We start from the raw sequence: 20,076 nt of genomic DNA, 5'->3' as shown, positions 1-20,076 counted from the left end.
ACCAAAAATACATAGGCTATGTTAACCGCAACAACTTCCTTTTCTTCCAATTACCAACCGAAAAGTCTTGTTTTGGCCAAATGCAATCAGTCAAATATTATTCTACAGGAAAGCAGGAACTTTTTGCCTTAAAGGCCAAGAGCAAATTAAGGGGTGAGACCCCCGAGGTTGTCCCAAAACTGTATTTTTTTTAAAGTTCATGCGTTCATGCATTTAAAATTTAGCAATTCACGCTAATCTTCTCAGTCCTTCAATTATATGACAAGGTGCATTTAATACTGGTAATCGGATTTATCATTAGTTTTATTTGTAGTTTGTGTTGCAAAAAGCTGTCTAATTAAACACATTTCCAAGTTAATCCTGTGTTACCACTAGGGTTGTCTAAAAAATGCTGCAGGAAACAAAATTAAAGTACATTTGACAATTTATTTTCAATTTTGGTATAATATTGCTTATTTTAAACAACATGGAAGTACCGGTAGGACTACTACGCTGGTCGATTGGGAGTGCCCGAAATCCCTAAGTAGCCTAATTAGTCATTACTTCTCTATCACCATCTAGCGAAACCTAGTTTATTATGTGTTTCTAAAACCGAATGTGTAACGTTGTGTATAAACCTCGTCTTCAGCGTTTAACTTTTCTGCCTATACACACATATTATGGTTCAACAACAGAATTCAGTGGCTGACCAAGCCAAATGCTCTACATTCGCAGTGTTTTTTTTACATGAAGGCCTTATAACGTACAAATAGGAACTAATGCGCTGACTCACTCATTATTGTCTTTAGTTTTAATTTTTATTCTTACATGTTTTAAAAGTTTTTTTTTGCACGTTACCAACAATTTAATTTAGCATCTTACCTATAAATTCAGTAATGTCGATAATGGTGTGTAAAGCGAGTGCTCTTGCTTTCATACTATTCTATGCTGTTACGCTTCAATGCCGAATCCAATTTAGCAAGTAAATTTCTTGTCAATGCGAAACATACAATTGTTTACGTTCCTGGGAAGATTATTGCAATGCGTTTTGCCCCCTTGCAAATCTTACCAACGACCACAACACACTGAACATGACTTCGGGTGGCAAGAAAATAAATGCTCTTGCCGCTGTCAGAATGATGGCGTTATCTGATGACGACGAAGACGATGAAGAAGTTGATCTTCCTGCACATCAAAAAGGTAAGTGGTGCATTTGTTTCATTTTTTACTAAACGCTGGCTAGACCAAGGGTTATTTTGTACTAAGGTTCCATGCTTATTTGCAATTTTTAGTTTTTATAAAATACCAATGCCGTTTGTGCATTACGTTTGTTGATTTGTTTTGCATAATTTGCAGTATTCTTAAATTGCTTGATCTAGAAAAAAGCCATCCACATCTGTGAAAACTATGGTTTACCACAGTGGTTCTTAACCTTTGGCAACCTGTCGACCCCCTATGTTATTCGGTAGGCTTTCGTCGAACTGCAAATTTTCGCTCAGTATTCGTTTCTTCCACCTAGCAGCTGAAACTGGGCATAATCAAATTATACCTTGCATTTATATAGGGTAAATTGGACAAACTTTCAATTTATAACGTTACATGACACCATGAGGACGTTCTCGCCGAAACTTTGAAACAACTGCGTCGATCCCCAAGGGTTCGATCGAACTCTGGTTAAGAACCACCACATTTAATTTTGCCATATAAAATACAAATATATCTTTAAGAGCTTTTGATAGTCCACTATGGAAAGTGTGGCAAGTGCACCCCCAATTGTTTTAACAGACTTGACCTGTAACCTTAGGAAATGAATATGCACCCTCTTTTCTCATATGTTATATCATTTGAAGGCTTGCACTTTTGACCTTATTTGCACCGGGTCATCCCACTTTTTTTGGCTGGGAACCCGATCTCATTCATCATTTGTCAAAGGTACCAGATTGGTTAATAGTGTTTGGCTTGAATTTCTAGCTTTGCTAGAGTATTCTGCTGTTACTGAACAGAAATGAAGGTGGACATTTATCTCGCAATGGTCGAGGTGATTTCCAATATCACATATTCAGTGCAAATTGCCCCCTGATTTTTTATACTTTCAACCCAGAAGCATTTTTTTTATTTTTTTTTGCATGTATATATATATATATACGCCCAACTTTTTTTATGTTGTACAGCTTCATGATCTGCCATACATTTTATACTGGTCTACAATAACCCTTGAACATTAGATAAAGGTTCAATTATTAACAAGTTATACAAAAAAAAAATTTAACATGCACCACAATACTGTGGTCTATTTTCAGAAATCTATAACCACGCTTGAAGAACTGTATAATAATAATTTCTAATAAAACTGTTTGATTCCAATATTGCAGAATTGAAGATATTTTTTTAAACCAAAAAAATAAAATATTTGTTCTATAGAACTGAGCAATGATGAATTTCTTCTGATGCATTTTGAATCCACTACGCCAACAAAGCCACTTCGGAGTATTCTTAAGAAAAAGAGTTTGGACACAATAAAACCAACAACAGAAAGGTTATTTATACTATGCATGTCATCGGTGTATATTAAATACAAAATTGTTCCCCCACTACTCTAACTCTCTGTCAAATCGCTTAACAAACCCTCTGTTTCCCTCTTAAATGTTACCTCTTAGTAGTTAAATTTGGCCTATATTCACTATGTTTGCCTAAATATTTCCATCTATGTTTAAGCCCCATAATGCACAACATTATATTTGGTTTAATAGCAAGTTTGACCAAAATGATTCAGGGTTAGCATATTGTTTCAGAGATCATGACTACAGTATGCTAGTCAAAACTAGTGCTTTATTAAAATTTTATGGCCTGAATTATTACACCCAATTTGTGCAGTTTTAAGTAAACACAGCTCAAATTCTAGCAAATATGATTAAAAATGGCAGAAATAACAAGAAACTTTAAACATTACTTGCGTAAAACATTTAATCACAAAATCATTAGACATAACTACATAGTAATTCAATGTAAAGCAGTGTTTAATTGTAGTATATCTCCCGACCCCTAAGAATTGTTTGACTCACCTTAAAACCATTGGTCTAACTTGTATATATGTAGAGCCTAGAGATCTAAGAAGTTAAGATTTATTTTTATGCTGTTCAAGAGGGTTGATAAAAGTTTTCTGAATAAAATGTAGTACAATATTTATTAGAGATCAACCGATATCAATTTTTTGGACCGATACCGATACCCGATACCGTTACCAATTGTTTTATATACATTGGAAATGTTCAAAACTTGAATTAATTGAAAATGAAATCCTAATAAAGTGTTAGTTTATATACCTTTATTAATTATTAAACTATAATTTTGCATCTTAAATTGGCGTAATGCTAAAACCCATATTTTTTTAATCAAAAAATGAGTAAGTTGTTTGTTGTTCAGGAAAAATTATAACATATTTTTGTCCTAAAATATCGGCAAAAGTATCGGCCTACATTTACCGATACCGATATATCGGTAGAAGTCAAATATTAGCCGATATTATATAACTGATATTTCGGTCTATCTCTAATATTTATAGCCTGTACCATACCATATACATATTAATGTTTGTATGTTGTGTGTGGATTACTTTTAATTGGGAATTATTGTTAATACCTTTTGTGTTTATTAACTTTGCCATATTTTGTTAATTATTCTTATTTATTTATTAGACCATCAAAAGATGAAACAAGGGCCGTTTGCGAACCTGCCTTAAAAGTTGAACCGCAATTACCAAAGACCGGTATAGTTTAACTACTTGTTACTTCTCAGCAAGCCATATTGATGTAATTTATTCGTCATTCGCAGCGGACATTTAAACATGATTTAAACAAACATTCAAAGTTGATAGGACTATATTTTTATTTTGACAATGTTTGTTTGATGATTTAAACTTTAAACAGGACTCACTAATTGCTCCGTATTGTTTCATGAAAAAATATTAATAAACACAAAACTATAATATCTCTTTTCAGGTGTTAATTTTAGGATTTATTATTTCTTTCACTTTTTTTATTAAAATGATCAGTATAAAATCGGCTTTAACCTAAGTTTTATTTTAGTTACGCTACAATTTTTTTTTTCAGGTCTAGCTGCTCCTGGGCTTGCACAGGCTTTGATGTTTATTAAAGAAAATAAGGAAGATCTAACAAAGGTAAAAAAAAAAACAAAAAAATATTTATTTGCCTAGTACTTCAATTCTAACATTCAAAATATATGTTGTGTATTAAAAAAAGTATAGACAACACTTTGCATACTATAAGTTTGCCAAGTTCTATGGCTAAATAACGTTACATTGCCTTATGCAATTATGCATGTGTAGATCATCGTAAGTATTTTTAATAAAAAGCTCAATTTAAAAATTATTTTTTGGCTTTATTGCTTTATTGCTTTTGGCTTTAACGTGCATCACATTAATAAGATAATTTTCAGGAGATAACAGCTGAAGATGCAAAGCATTTAGTTTTGGAATCTGAACAAAACGAAGGTGATTTGCTGCAAAATAGTCAAGGTATAACTTGCTGCCCGTATGTAATATTTTAATTGAAAAAAAAATGTGATCAGTGACAGGGTTCATTCTAAATTTGGACCACATGTGCAATTGACCAAAATTTTGTGCATCAGCGAAAAATCAATCCATCTTATCAAATGTAAAAGAGCCCGAATGGGCTTCGCAAAACACCCTTTTTGAGTTGTCACTTTTTTCAGTCCACTAAGGACACTGCTGCATGCATTGCATAGGCGCCGAACAAAGTTTTAGGGCTTTATTTTCCAGACAGTATAAATTTGCTCATTAATTAGATAAAAAAATTGGCAATACGAAATACTGGTTTAAAAAAAATGCATAAAAATAGTTTGGGGATTCTATACCCTCGTGCCTATATGGCAATTTGGGTAAGTTTTAATCACTTTTGGTTAACTAAGACTGTACTACAAAAAATTAATTCGCACATTTATTGATAACTTGGTCCATTTCCGGGCATTTTGACGCCCTACAAGAAATCCAGGGCATCTAAAACGCTCTGCACCCCCCGTTTGGTGCCTGTGACTGCATGTATGTCATCTTTTGTATCAACTAGTTCGGCCTGAAATTCCTCATTTGTCTTTCTTTTTTGACAGCATGAGAAATGATGGTGGCCTTGGTTGAGAACTATATTAAATTTACCAGTTGTAAAAATGTGCATTTATTTTGGCTTTTTATTAAATCGATGTTGGGTACACTATGCAGTATGCACAGATCTGTAATGTAGCTTGATAATAAATTGCAAAGCCAAAAAGTTTGAGTAGATTGACATCATCTTGATTAAGACTTTCGGTTAACTGAACTTTAACTGAAGATAATACAAGCTCGTATCGAAACGTCTTAATCAAGATGATGTCGATCTACTCAACCTTTTTGGCTTTGCAATTTATTATCTAGTTCAGGGTGGTCCAAGGTTGACTGCATCGCGGGCCACAATATTTCTTACATATTCTTCGCTGGCCACATAAAGTAGGCTACATGCATACCAGGAGCTGACCAACGTTTTTCGTTTGGCCGGGACATGAAAATGTTTAAAGATGAGTCACAATATAACATCGAAATACATATAAGCTCCAGAAACTTGCTGTTATCGTCGACTTGTACATAGATAAATTCTAATATTATGAAACTGGTTAAAATTGTGTGCGCGAAGCGCGAAAAAAAATTTAGAAGGAGAGTTCCATATATAACGCAATGTGGCTTCTCACAAACCGGTCAAGCACATTAAAAAATTTAGGCGTTCTTGCCACCCCTGGATCCGAATTTGGTGAGCTGTAGGAAAAAAGTGTGATCATAACCAAACAATTTCATTATGCTTGCTGTTCGTTGGTCACTTAGATTTCTTTGAATAAACCCTCAAAGGTACGCATTGCAATAATTCAACAGTGCTTCGCGGGTCACATCATTATTCGTGGCCCGCGAAGCACTGTTGAATTATTGGCCTGAATTTGGACCACCCTGATCTAGTTGTTGTTTATATATCATTTTTATACGTGTATAAAATTGTTTCAGTGCCACAGGATTTAAAATCAAAGCTGATCAAGCAAGAGGTTGATCATTCATCAATCTGCCTTGATGGTGAACAATTAAGGACAGAAGATTCCAAGTCCGAAGCACCTTTAGCTCATATAAAAACCGAACCTATACCTATGCAAACTGCACATATTACCGAACACCAGAATTTAAGAGATAATGTCAAAGTTATTTCACACGAAGAACAATTTAAATCTGATGATTTATCCCCGATAGACAAATTTGATAATCCAAATTATGGTGTTGTACAAAGCGAAGTCAAGCCAGAAGTTGGCGGAAAAAGGTTGGTGACAACTTTTCAGTTGTTTGGTGAAGAAAGGAACATTTATATTTGCCTTTTTGCTTTTTGATTTGGTGGGGAATAAAGCTGAATAGAAAGGATACATTTATGTTATTGTGATTTCTGTAAGACTACGGTTAATCTTCCTAGAATAGCTTATATTCCCTGGGTGTTTTTATTGTTGATGGAAAACGGATGACTTTTAAAGATTGCTAAAACTATTACTAGACAAGCATTTTCCATATATTTTTTGAATAACCAATGAGAAAAATCACCAATTTTATTTTATTGTAGGATAATAATGAAAATATCTGGATTGCCAATTACCAACATCAAAAAGGACTTGATCACATTTCTTGGAGTTGATCCTAAAAATGGGGAAGATGGAATTTGTTTAGTGTGTGACTTGTGAGTATTCCCAGGTCATTTTTTTACTGGTATTAAAACAAGTTTGGTCTATCATTACCTGGCAATTTAAAAAAAGTGTATTAAAGTGTTTTGTGATTTGCAGTTTAAAAAAGTGGGTACTTTGGTAAAGGTCCGCATTAAATTTTGTTGGTTTGTTTAATACATATATACAAAATAATGTGCTTGGATTTTTTAAACCAACCAAAAACTGCTACTAGCCACTATCAGTTACTAATATACAGTGGCTGCATAATTTTTAGTTTATTACTCCTCAAATAACATATCTTGTAATACATATTAGCAATACTTTTGAGCTTAGTATATGAATAAGTTTTCCTAGCCTGGTAACTCTATGTGTGCTTTTTAGTATTCCTTTTTAATAAAGTCTGGTTTGTTATACAATTATCTTGCATTTATGTACACTATGCACAGATCTTTAATGTAGCTTGGTAATGTAAATCGACGTCATATTGATAAAGACATTTCAATTTGTACTTGTGTCATCATCAGTCAAAGTTAGTTTACATCTCGTCATGCTCATAACCAAATTGCCTAAGTCATTTTTTTTTATAATTTTTAGACTTTTTACCTCAGTCACTCCTTGTTACTATTCCCATCCATGGAAAAATGTTTTATGTTTGAACATTTACTAATGATTAGGTATGTCTGTTGCTTGATATTGCATTCTGATACTGATACCTAATATTTTGAGCAAAAAGTATCACGGTCTGGAATAGGATGAGTTCCAATAATACCACTTAATATCGAATTTTCCTACTGATGATACAAGTATGCATAGAAACCTCTTAATCAATAGATAATAGTCAATCTAATCAACCTTTTTGACTTTAGGAATAATTTTAAGATCGTCTTGCAGGTCTGGGGATCCATCGGGCACAGCCTTCCTTGAGCTGTCAGGTCCAAACGACATGACAAAAGTTTTACAAGCTTCAGGAACGTTGTTTCAAAAACAGATTCTTAAAGTGGAGCAAAGTAGCCCCAACGAGATGGAACTTGGTCAGAAAATGACCCTGTGTGTAAAGAAGCAACTCAAAAAGTCACCGGTAAGGGTTGTTAGTTGTATGCTTTTGACCCTCTGCCAATTAGCATTGCAGAAAAATAAATTTGGTATAAGATACTACAGACTTGTGTGTTGTTAAACTAAAAAAAAATTAAATAACAAAAATTAGGGTTGGGTATTTGACCAGTCAAATAAAATCCGGTCAAATACTATACACACCAACATAATGCAATTGAAGTAAAAAAACCTTGATTTTAACTTTAAATAAATATATGACCGTTTTGGCTCAAGTGCAATGGTTTATAAACAAAAACAATTACTTTTTGTAATTTTGCAAAACCATACCCATCTTGCAAGCAATACTGTAACAGTATTGTTGTAATTTTTACCATTACTACAACCACCTAGTTAAGCCAACAAGTTGATTACCGAAATTTAACAAGTAAATGCATCAGTAAAAAAATATTTTTACTCCTCGTCACAACTTTTGTCATTCTGAATTTTCTAAATCGTCACCAAGTTCCACTGGAGATCAGGCATTGGGTTCTTCTAAATTTCTAGGTAGCCTAAGATTGTGGTATACTCCTACTAGTGTTTTCTTATTTGACCAACGCGATTCATCATATACATGCATTTATTCTAAACAAAATAAATCTACTTTGCTATTACAACACTTTGTTATTACCACAGAACATGTGTTTGCATCAGGTAAACCCTACCATTACATATTTGTATTCTTTAAATAAGTTACACTCAAGATTATTAAAAACTCAAATTTACAACATTAGAATCCAATATGAGTATTTGACCGGGTAAATAAAGTGCCATTAATTGACCGTATTTGACCGATCAATTGACAGGCTTGCCAACCCTAACAAAAATACAGTTTTTTAAAACTGCATAGACATTGTGATACTATCATCAAAACATGTCAGACTGACTTGGGTGATTATTTCAATCAACATGTGTTCTATCAAGCAGTTGATATAATCAGTCTGAGCTCAATAATGAAAATCAATTAGTTTGTTGATTTGGCTAGATATATCAGGGTTGACACAAAGTCTTTCACTTTTTAAAAATCTCCCTTCAATATCTAAAAAATCAAGTTTTTGTGTGTTTTTTGAATTGATTTACATGTTGAAAAGTCTTTGAACAGTCTGCGAATTTATTTTCCAATTATTTCTCAAGTAACTGCAGTTAAAAAACAAATTTGTAACTAATTTTTATTCTGCTGATCATGGCGTTTATTCTGTTTTAAAATTATATATGTTAAATTATATATGTTAAATGAAGGTTAAGTGATCCAATTTTAATTCTTTAAAAGGCTATAAAATTTTTTTCGAAAGTCTTTATATTATGTCTTTGAACTTTTTTCATAATACTGTGTGACAACCCTGTATACACATTTACATCAAAACCCTCTTTTGCTGTGTGATCACAAAATTTTTATGTAAAAAAAATTTCAATAGTGAGCTCCTAAATTTGATTATAAGCCAGAAAAATATATCTAAAAAAGTCTGTATCATAAGTTTATGACAAATTCTTTTGAATAGCTTATTTGATATTTTAGGCAAAATCTGCTTTGCAGTATAGCAGCACAGCACCTGAAATATTTGAACTGTTTTTGTTCATGCTTTTTTCTTTGTGCAGGCAACATTTGGTTTATGGTGCACAAACACAACAAAAATGTTTTCTTTGTGTTTATTTATTTCACTAAATAGCAAATATGTAAAAAAAAAAAATCAAAAAAAAATCTTAGTTGGATTGTAAAATATCTATGCTCTGTCGCTCTTTCTGAAAAACATATTATTGCAAAATATACCGTGGTTGTTAAAAAATATTTCCAGGTTATGGCATTTTACCAACAAACAGTCACAACAAAGAGCGAAATAAATTTCGGGAAGCACAATGTTTGCTATCTGTCCTATAGAAGACTATGGCTTATAAGTTTAATCCCTTTTGTCTGAAATTTTCTTTTTTTATTCACCAAAAATATGTCCGGATTCCCCGCTCTTTTCGTTAGTGATATTATCGTTTTTTTGTTCGGTTTTGTCAGGGTTTTACTCAATGTCCTAAGCGACAATGTTTTTTTTTAAGTAACTCACACGTATAACCTAATACGAAGCCCAAATCTAACGCAAAATGCCGTTTTTTGTTTCTTGTTTGGTCGACTGTAAATGCAGGATTTTTTTCTTTCGCTTTTCGTTATTTGGTCAGGTTGGCTGATCAGCAAGGGTGTATTCAACAATTGACAACGCAAAGTCAAGTCTGCCTACTTTTTTTATAAAATCGTTGAGTTAGGCGTAGCTAATGCTCCTTCGCGCTAATATCTGATGTTGATGTAACATTTTTTTTAACTGAAGCAGATTCTCTTAAGAGGTGTTTAACTCTTGGTGAACATGCTTAAAATGCAGAAACACACTTATTGGTGTTACAATTACCAGGGTCACTGGCTATCGGTTTAAAATGGGTTTAAAGCACTATTCAATGGAAACTACATTTTAAAGTAGCTATGGTTAAATGGATGGAATTAAGTTTTGAAAAAATAGTTAGTGATAAACTTGTTATAACTCTAGCTTTTTTAAGTTCAGCCACTAACTTCAATGTTTTTTGAAGAAAAGATAGATACTGGAATTATTTAACCAAAATGCCTAGTTAATTACTTGTGTAATATATTTATCATGTTGTTTTATGCAGAATTGCAATAAATCTTTAGATTAAAATATATCATATTATTATTTTGTAAGTTAAAGTTTGTCTTATGTTTTGTTGCCAAGTATTTTTGTACACTTTTGTTTGCAATAGGCATAAATAGTTTTATTATATATATGTGGATAGTATAAAATAGCAAGCTTAATTAAATATTTGTTTAGGGTACAGACTGTACAGTATTTTTAATAAAAATGACAGGATAAGTTGTTTGTTTTATTGATAACTTAATATATTTGTTTACTTAAAAACATTTTACTTAAACACATAGGTTTTGTAAGAGAGAATATGTGCTGCTAGCCAATATAGTAAATATCCTATTATATATTTGTAAAACATAGTCTAGCATTTAGTAGTACTTAAAGTATGCTTTGCTATCGGCAAATTATCGTGTAACTGCTAATGGCACTTTGTTGCATGTTTTGCCACAGTTTGTCAAGATTTCCAACGTTCCATTCATATCGACTAAACATGACCTGATGGTCTTGCTGTCGGTCAATAACTGGAGGGTTAAAGGTAATTGAAAGAACAGGAGACAGTCATTTGCCGGCCGTATTCATTGATAACTATAACCTAATCCTAGTGATATAGAATACTTTCATAGTTAATGTATTTTTAGGGTAGTAACATAAACTTTATAAGTTGTAATTGTATTATTATAGCTATATTTGACTGGCTTATATAACTTATATCTTTATATCTGTACTTGTTAAAATATGGTAGGCCTAATGTGTTTTAATCATATTTGCCATGCTTACCAGACAGAAGAAGACTTAGCAATTACAGTATGGAATATTTTGATAGAAAAACTATATGATTGTGTTTAGCATTATTATATTGTATTCCTTAATTTTTGTACTAATGCTAAGTAGTAATAAGTCGGGATGTCCTCGGAGCTAGTTTTGTGAAATATGAGGCACTCTCATAGACAGTATTAATACTGTCCAAAATCCTTACAACAGTTTTTATTCAATTAATTAACAGTTGCTTGAGAATATTGTGCTGAAGCTTAAACTATTTATCAATATAGGAATACAAATAATATGGACTTTGTGTTATTTGGCTCAACAACGTAAAAATTGAGTTAATTGATCTGATTTTCTTTACTTGTTGTTATAAGAAATTTAGTATGGTTTTATATTGTGGTTGCATTTGCTTGACAGAAAACAATACAAACTGTTATTTTGGGATGATATTTTTTTTAGGTGTTAGTTTTATTGGAATTAGAGATCGACCGTGATAGCGATCTTTGACCTATTACGATACCAGATTTTGTACAATTTTGTCAACTGATGCCCATACCAACTTTTTTATATACCTGGGAAATGTTCAAAACTTGAATTAATTGAAAATAAAATCCAAATAATGTTTTAGTTTATATCTCTTTATTAATTATTAAACTATTATTTTGCATATTAACTTGGTGCAATGCTAAAACCCACTTTTTTTGTCAAAAGGTTTTTTGTTGTACATCAAAATCTTTATCATATTTTCGTACTAAAATATCAGCCAAAGTATCGGCCTACATTTGCCTATACCGATATATCGGTAGAAGCCAAATATCGACTGATATTATCGGTAAACCGATATATGGGTGCATCTCTAATTGAAATAGTTGGTTAATTAACGTTCTCTGTTAGTGTAAGTTCTCACTTACTCTTTTGTTCCAAAATAGGAACAAATAGAGTTTAATATTGTTTTTTAAATTTTTTTTAAATGTTAATTTTGTGTCTAATTTGGTAAATTTAATGCTGTTAGTAGTCGCATTGTGCAATTTGCTACAGAATACCTAAACATTGGTCAGTTTGACTAAACATGAAATGCAAAAATGTAGCCTTTAATCAGCATTGTGCAACCTACATCTGATTAATGTAAACCCTCCTGCCGCAAATCGTTTTTACAAACTGTGCAATTCAATGTGGGAAAAGTTATTTTCTAGTAACAGACGGCATAGAGATTTATTTCTTTACTATGAGCAGAGTAGATCACTATTTGACTTTCTTATGTTTTGTTGCTAAACATTTTTTTTTGTTTGCAATATGTATCAATAATGTTATTATATATTTGTGGATAATATAAAATAGCAAACAGACCCTTACTTAACATAAAAAAAGATTTCTAACCTAGAATAAATTTTACTCTTAACAATCGATCTGTTTTACATTCTATATTTTGTCTGTCTTTACAATTGCCATTTAGATGAGTAAAATTACGTCATTCCAATTCTTGTGTTACAGATGTTTACTGCAAAAGTTACAAGCCAGCTCGTGGCAATGATGGTTATGCATTAGCCCATCTTGAAAATGCCGAAATGGCAGAAGAGTTTTGTAAAAAAACATTGCATTTCAATTCAAGGTCCTAATAAAATTTATGATTTGCTTTTTTAACATTTACAACATAAATTACCATGTTTCCAAGCCTATTATATATTTTCACTTTTTGCTTTTCTGATAGCTGTGTGCAAGAAACTTGTGCTATAGTCATAGAAATCAAACTTTGTTATGTTGTAGAACTCTGTTAGCAAGGAAAATACACCCGGAATATGTTATTCGATATTGTCAGACTCACAACTTTTCACTTGAAATGAACAACAATGATAGCATGAATGCTCCAGTCAATGTGTTGGCCCCAAAAATGGAGTTTGAGAATCAAATACCACCTCAAGCAGGTTTGTAACAAAAAAAGAAATTACCCAAGCAATGAAATAAAAACAAAATCCTGTAATTTCTTAATTTTAAGTGTCCAGTTTGTTAAACAATTTTATGGACCATGTATAAGAGTATGGCCATTGTTTTGTTTAACTTGTGAAAAGTCTTGTGGAAATTTTATACTGTTTATTTTGGAAATGCTTAACTATGCACTTTAATTGCATTTCTAAAAAGTAATAAGAAAATTTTTCGACGCTTTTGTATTCCCTACATTTTGCTATATTAATTTAATAAAGGTTACTTTGATATTTTATTTACTAAGTTTCATGAAATGAAACAGTTATAAAATACATTGGTAGGTGAATGTGGCATATTTTTTACTTTAATTTGTTAAATGCACATTATTCATATCGTTTTGTATTTAAGTGCTGTTGCTATTTTAACATTTTTTAAACTAGATGTGTAGCTGAAAATTTATTGTTTTTCTGTTTGATATTTCCGGACACCTCTTATTTAAGACCATCATTGCCCTTTAATTACGAGTCTATTATGCTTTTAGGCCAGCAAAAAATCAAGGATGAGGGTCATTCTGGTGACATTAGCCAACCAGCTTTAATAGTGGACAAAAGTAAGGACAAATTGGATTCAAAAGCATCTGACAATGTAAAAAATCCTACGACAGACGGTGGAGCCGTTATTAATGCTGATCCTCAGTCCACAGTCTTTGTTTATGACCCCGGAAACATGGACTCTATAGTTATTCCACAGGTATTGCATCTTGTCAATGACTTCATTAATCTTTGCCAAATTAAGGTACCATATCAGAATATGCTTGAAATATGTATTTATGTATTTTGCCCAAAACAGTTTAACGTTTTATGTTGATAGCAATATTTTGTTAAAGGGACAAAATCGTAGATAAACTTTTTATTAAACCGTGAAAAATTAATCCTCTTTTTGAAGGTGCCAACTGATGAAGAGAAAATAAAAATAGAAAAGAAAGTGGATTCTTCCACGAGGTAAGACATGAATTCAATATGTCATCAAAAATTAAAAGGTTTTAAAATTACGTTGGGCTGTGACGTTTTTAGTGTTAGTTTGATTCCTGAGACACAAACGAGTTATTATAAATTACTTACAAATTTCTAAAATAATGTAACTTTAGGTCAAGACATTTATTTTGCTGAAAAATAAAAAAAGTTACAAATATCAATGTCAATTGATTGAAATCAAGTAAACTCGGTAATCTCGGCCATACCTGGACCGCTCTGTCGGCTGAGCTACGCGGGCTCAGTAGCAGCCGGTCGAGAAACTAACGTAGCACTGTTGCCTACTGTATGCTGTGCTCATTGCGTAATATTCGGTATGTCAGCTGAAATAAAGCATGGTATTTCGAAAAAAAAATCCAACTTAAGTCTGGGTAACTCTGCCAAGCTTCTATCGGTTTCACTGAGCTCTTTTATCTAATCAAACATGGCTGGATCTAGAATTTAAGGGGTAGATGGCAAAATCAATAAGGGAACGTGACGCATAAAAGAGCTCGAAAATAACAAACATCGCCCTATATAGAGTATGAGTTCACACGGCGTAACACGCCATAGTGTACTTGGCGTCTTCGGGCTGAATAGTTTCTTTCAAACGGACAAAACATAGCAAATATGACTGGAAGTTATCGCGAAGCCCGATATTTTTTGTTTTGCGTAGTAAAAATTAGCAAAAAATATAGTCTGGATGGGCAATGGCCTGGTGCCTCCCCATTGACCCGCCCCTAGAATCAAGTCACTGTTCCAACTTACGATAAACCAACCTTGGTGTGGTTTGTTGACTTAGGCGCATTAGCTCTTACAAACTAGACTTTACATTTTTGTAAATTTATTTATTTTTTAGCACGAAACTACAACTCAGCAGTACACAAAGCAAGGACACCGGTAATACTCAACCCACGCGACCCCAAATGCCCCCGGGTCATCCCGGTATGGGAATGCCCCCAAGACCCCTAGGCATGGGTATGAGGCCAGGTATGGGGCCAAACCCCATGGTAATGGGGCCCGGACCCCCTCGAATGGGGCCTGGCCCGGCTCATATGGGACCTGGGCCCCTGAGAATGGGTCCTGGTCAACCGTGGATCGGTCCCAGACCCCTTTTTGGTCCTGACCCAATGATGATGGCACGGGGTCCGATGATGGGCCCCGGTCCGATGGGTCCCCGGCCAGGTGGCCCCCTTATGATGGGAAGGCCTCCGATGTTTCACCAGGGACCTCCAGGTCAAAGACCACCGATGCCGGGACCAGGTAAACTTTACAGCTGTTATATTGAAGATTTGAAATATTCCATCTATTTTAGACATACTATTTAAAAAAAAGTACACCTTAACTTGATTTAATCGTAACGCAAAAATGCAGATAATCATTTCAAGGAGAAAAAGTGTAGATTTTTTCATAAAACCCTATAAAAATGGTAATGTTGCAGATTTTAATTATTTATGTCGTTTCCAAAATAAATGGCTGATTTAATGTGGGATTATCCTCAGAACATTTGTAGATCTTTTAGTTCAATTTTCCAAGTTGCTTATATCTCGTACTACTTGTCCAGGCGGATTTGGTCCCAGCGTCTACGTTCGAATGTACAACCTTCCCGAACAGGCGACCACCGATGACATCAGGGACTTTCTAGCCCCAATTCACCCGGCCAAGATCGCACAGGTCAGCCCACGATTTTCGACCGCACTTGAGTCAACAAGTTAAACTTGCACTTGCAGCATATTGCCAAGCGTCTGTATCTACGGTGTATTGTCCAGGGCCGCGAAGTCGGCCACGTAAAACTACCCGCGTCCCGAGTCCGACGTGCGCATGCGCAGTACCAGATTTTAAAACTGACCTTTCCGCCAACTTTAAATTGTAAAGTCAATATATCATATGGTGGATATTTTCCAAGTTAACATAGTATTATATATCAATACTGGCCCCATATTAACGTGAACAACAATTGACACCTAAAACCGATTTTTTTACAGAACATCGGCTACAACATCGTGGACGTTGACTTCTACACGCCCGACGACGCTATGAACGCCCTAAGGCGTCACGGCATGCTCATACGCAAGAACGCCGTTGCCATGGAGCTGCTGCCTGGCCCTCCGGTGCCCCTGCCGCCCCGGATCGGCGTGGCCAAGGCGCCCAAGAAACGGCGCTCCGACCCCCCGCCCTTGGGCGCGGAGCACCCCCCTCCCCCTGCCCGTAAATTTTCCGACCACAGCCGAGGCGACGAGCGTCCGAAGAGGCGGCGAAATGGACACAACAGTGGTAGGTTGAGCGCGGTCCATATCGAAATAACGACAACAGCGGCCTCAATTACAATTCATTTATTTTTGGGCGATGAAAATATAAACATAATTTTTGGTCCGAAGCTTTTTTCTTACAATGTTTTTCTGAGGTTGTAAACTGTGCGTTTTTGATTTTCCAAGGGCGTCGCGCATTGATTCCATTCCGTGTCTAAACTTACCCGCGGTAACCTGAATTCTTTCAGGTAGTAATTATCCCTGGCATATGCGTTCGATCTAATTGTATTAATTAATTATGATTTGATACCCAGTCATGGCTTCCCAAACCTAAATAATTTGTCCTGCATAAAAATATTCTTCTTTTATATTTAAACACATCATCGAAAGTATTTCGACCCTTTTAAAATTCCAATTTTTTGCCTACTTAAACCGAATACAAGAAAAAAATTATCCCGTTTGGCGAACTTTTCGCCATACAGCTGATTAAAATCATTAGCCTTCACAATTCGTTTACTATGTTAATCTTGTAAGTGACCATTCTTTCGAGAAGTGTGCCAATTATTTTTTATGCTTCATCCCAAGTCTCCTAGATTATATTTTCACAAATTATGAACGCAAGTTTTTTCGCGCTTCGCGCAATTATACCTAACTTTAGTTATATTTTATTATATATACCTAATACCTAATTTTAGTTATATTCACGTTTTTTAACCCTTTGATCTAATAGCTATACTTGTAATACCATCAATCTGCAAATCATTAATCTGAATATTTACCTGCCAAGTTCTTTACGATATTTCGTTGTTTACTATTTGAAAAATAATATATTTTCGAAAAATATAAAATCTTGCCTTGCAAAGGCCAACGGCATAAAAAAGAAGAACCGGCCGACAATGGGTTCGACGTGGACCGCGACGACGAAAAAGGCGAGAAAATACATGTAAGTTCTGCATTGAATAGCCAGTTGTCTCTATAAACTAGGTTTACTATAGTATTTGCTGAGTTCTTCTATAGTACTTCAGTGAATTTGATTTGAAAATTTGCGCACCCGATTAAAATAATGGAAGCGTTTCAATCTTCTATATATAATATTTTAACTAATTTACTGATCTAAGTCGTAAGATAAACATAAAGTGAATATTCAACATTTTACAACACACTTTCACTACGAAATCTAGCAATATAAAAAGAAGTTATTTGTTATTAAAATATTAAAAAGGTTTCAGATTAGCATATTCTGGGACTAGGTAATAGAAGTTTTGCTTACTCGCCGGAATTTCTGACCTTTTCAGTGTGCGGCCCTATTTAATTCATTACAACTTTCCGGGACCCTTTAGTTTGAAAGTATTACGCTGTGCGCTTCACAATTTTTCTTTGTACTGTTTTAACCAGAATGCGAAGTGTATTAAAAATAACCCGATTCTAAATCCGGCCAAAAATTGAATCCGAGTCTTGAGCCAAATGTGGTTTGACTCCAAATAACCTGTATTTCATCCATTTACGTAACTAAGGTTTATATTCAGCATTCAACTCAGAATAAAGGTGTCATACTATTCATCCACCCACAATACATGCTAGAAGAATACCACCCACATTCTATTCCACCTTTAAGATTTACAGTTTGTTGCCTAATTAGTTTCGAGTTCGGTACAGCGCACGAATCCGATTCCGCAGCCCTGGTTCATTTTAGTTTCAAAAAAGATACATTTTTCGTATATGTCACTTGGGTAAAACTTCTGTACTCTCGACTCGTATAACTTGTGAGACACCCTGCAAAGGTCGCGACCTCATGTGAGGATATTCCATTTTACTTATCCAGATACCACCGTTTCCTGATGATCCGTTCAGATACCGCTTACCAGCCTACGATGCCAACAATCCTGCTGGGCAGTGCGCTATAAAAGCTATGGAGGTAAGGGCTATATGCGAGAAATTTGATTTACCGCTAAATCCCGGCCTTAGAATTCACTATGGCTTGTGTCAGTAAGGAAAACGAAAACAGTCTCTCTTAAAAATCCCGAATTTGGAACAGGAGTTATGGGGACAAATTTAACCAAACATTTGTGCCGATTTTTGTTATATGTTATCAAGTTATAATATGTTTTGGTTGATTTTCCTTTTTTAACGTTAAACTTGGTAAGCTTTGGGGTATTTGTCAATCATGAGTCCAATTTACCAAGAACCAAAGCGGTCTGTCGTAAACGCACTGCAAGAAGCTATACCCGATTATCTCTTGTGTGTGACAGATTCGGTCAACTAGACAATTTTACTTGTACTGGCAATTTTAATTTTAAAACTTGTAATTTTCCCACGTGTTCTTATTTTTGTTTGATCTAATTTTCAATTTTTGAAATATGCTCAACGGCTATGAACAAAGTTGAGATTAAGTGGCTGAAATAAAATGCCTAATGAGCTAGCACGAAGTGTTGACACGCTATGTAATTCTTATTAGAAAAAATCGACTTCATCTAGTTTCTAAACAAAATGTGAATTGATTAAAAGCAATTCCAACTTGGATTTCGATTGAGTTACTTCTTTTGCGAAATCGACAATTCTAATCGAGTTTGAAAAATCCTAAAAACTATAAGTTAAGTTTTCATCTTATTTAAAAAAGCTAAAAAAAAAACGATCGTGTAGCCACGATATGCACCCGATGCTAATGCGTCCGCCGCGTTTCTCTCTCCCAAAGGGCTACTTCTGCCAGATTTGCCGCAAGTTCTACAGCACGCAGCAGGCCGGTCAGGTGGTGCACTGCAAGAGCAAGGGTCACTACGACAAGCTCAAACTCCACTTGGAAGCCCTTAAGCAGAAGCGCAACGAAATGATGGAACTGGGCGACGGGTGAAAAGCGGAACTGCGGACCGGAGGGACTCGAAGCGTTCCAATGTCGGACGAGGGATTTTGCGAAAATCTGAAAGGGTCGCGAAAAAATGGAAGTGTGGGAAATGCGTGATGGATTTATTCTTCCTAATTGTTGTTTTTTGTTATTTATATTGAAACGCTCGTAAGTTGCATTGCAATACTGGGTAGGAAATACTTGTATCAGTCTGCTTTACTTGTGTCATTAAGCTGCTGTACGTAAAGTGTATTGTATTGAAATACTACATTAGTTGTATTAAAATACTACACAAGCTGTATTAACACAGCACAAGGTGTATTGAAATACTTGGTTGACTGAGTCGCTTTGGAAGGATGCGTAAGTAACATTGAAATCCCAGGAAGGTTGTTTCGGAAAAACTATACCCTGGTATTAAAACACGTCTTGGATTTATGTTTTAATGTAAAAGTTCTACATGTAATTCCAATCGTTCTTTTATAATACCACATAATATTTTTTTTGCATGATTGTGAAATTTACAGTAGGAGAGATGTGGGGACAAGACTTTGACAACTAGATAATTCTAGTTTTCTAATTCATTGAATTAGAGCAAAATGCGGCTAATTCTAATCTAATCTAATTTGTGAATTGCTTTTTTGCTCTAATTCTAGTTCTAATCTAATTTGGATTTTACCAAAAATGCTACTTTGTCGAACGGCATTTTTAGTCTCTCAGTTCAAACACAGAATTTCAAATAACATTTTCTGGTTGGAACGACTTTTATGTAATTTTTTCAGGCTAAAGAGCATAAAAATGCATACAAATTAGCACACACATATTTACCATTCACGTTC

General features: G+C 34.3%; 1 protein-coding gene across 1 annotated transcript; it reads left to right on the top strand.

Annotated features, from left to right (window-relative positions):
- Positions 1-984: 984 nt before the first annotated feature.
- On the top strand, positions 985-19,397 carry LOC146138583 (uncharacterized). Its single transcript, XM_083394610.1, has 19 exons — positions 985-1,179; positions 2,401-2,515; positions 3,675-3,745; positions 4,089-4,156; positions 4,435-4,513; positions 6,038-6,341; positions 6,633-6,746; positions 7,624-7,810; positions 10,908-10,992; positions 12,714-12,831; positions 12,987-13,144; positions 13,684-13,892; positions 14,088-14,143; positions 15,012-15,415; positions 15,717-15,826; positions 16,138-16,426; positions 17,265-17,344; positions 18,224-18,316; positions 19,094-19,397. The coding sequence occupies exons 1-19, from the start codon at positions 1,071-1,073 to the stop codon at positions 19,247-19,249; spliced, it is 2,805 nt and encodes a 934-aa protein (XP_083250736.1). The 5' UTR covers positions 985-1,070; the 3' UTR covers positions 19,250-19,397.
- The last annotated feature ends 679 nt before the right edge of the window (positions 19,398-20,076 follow it).

This window comes from Ascidiella aspersa, chromosome 7 (assembly GCF_963924565.1).
Source record: "Ascidiella aspersa chromosome 7, kaAscAspe10.2, whole genome shotgun sequence".
NCBI lineage: Eukaryota > Metazoa > Chordata > Ascidiacea > Phlebobranchia > Ascidiidae > Ascidiella > Ascidiella aspersa.
The sequence above is the reverse complement of the archived record's forward strand: the minus strand, read 5'-3'. Positions and strand labels throughout refer to the sequence as shown.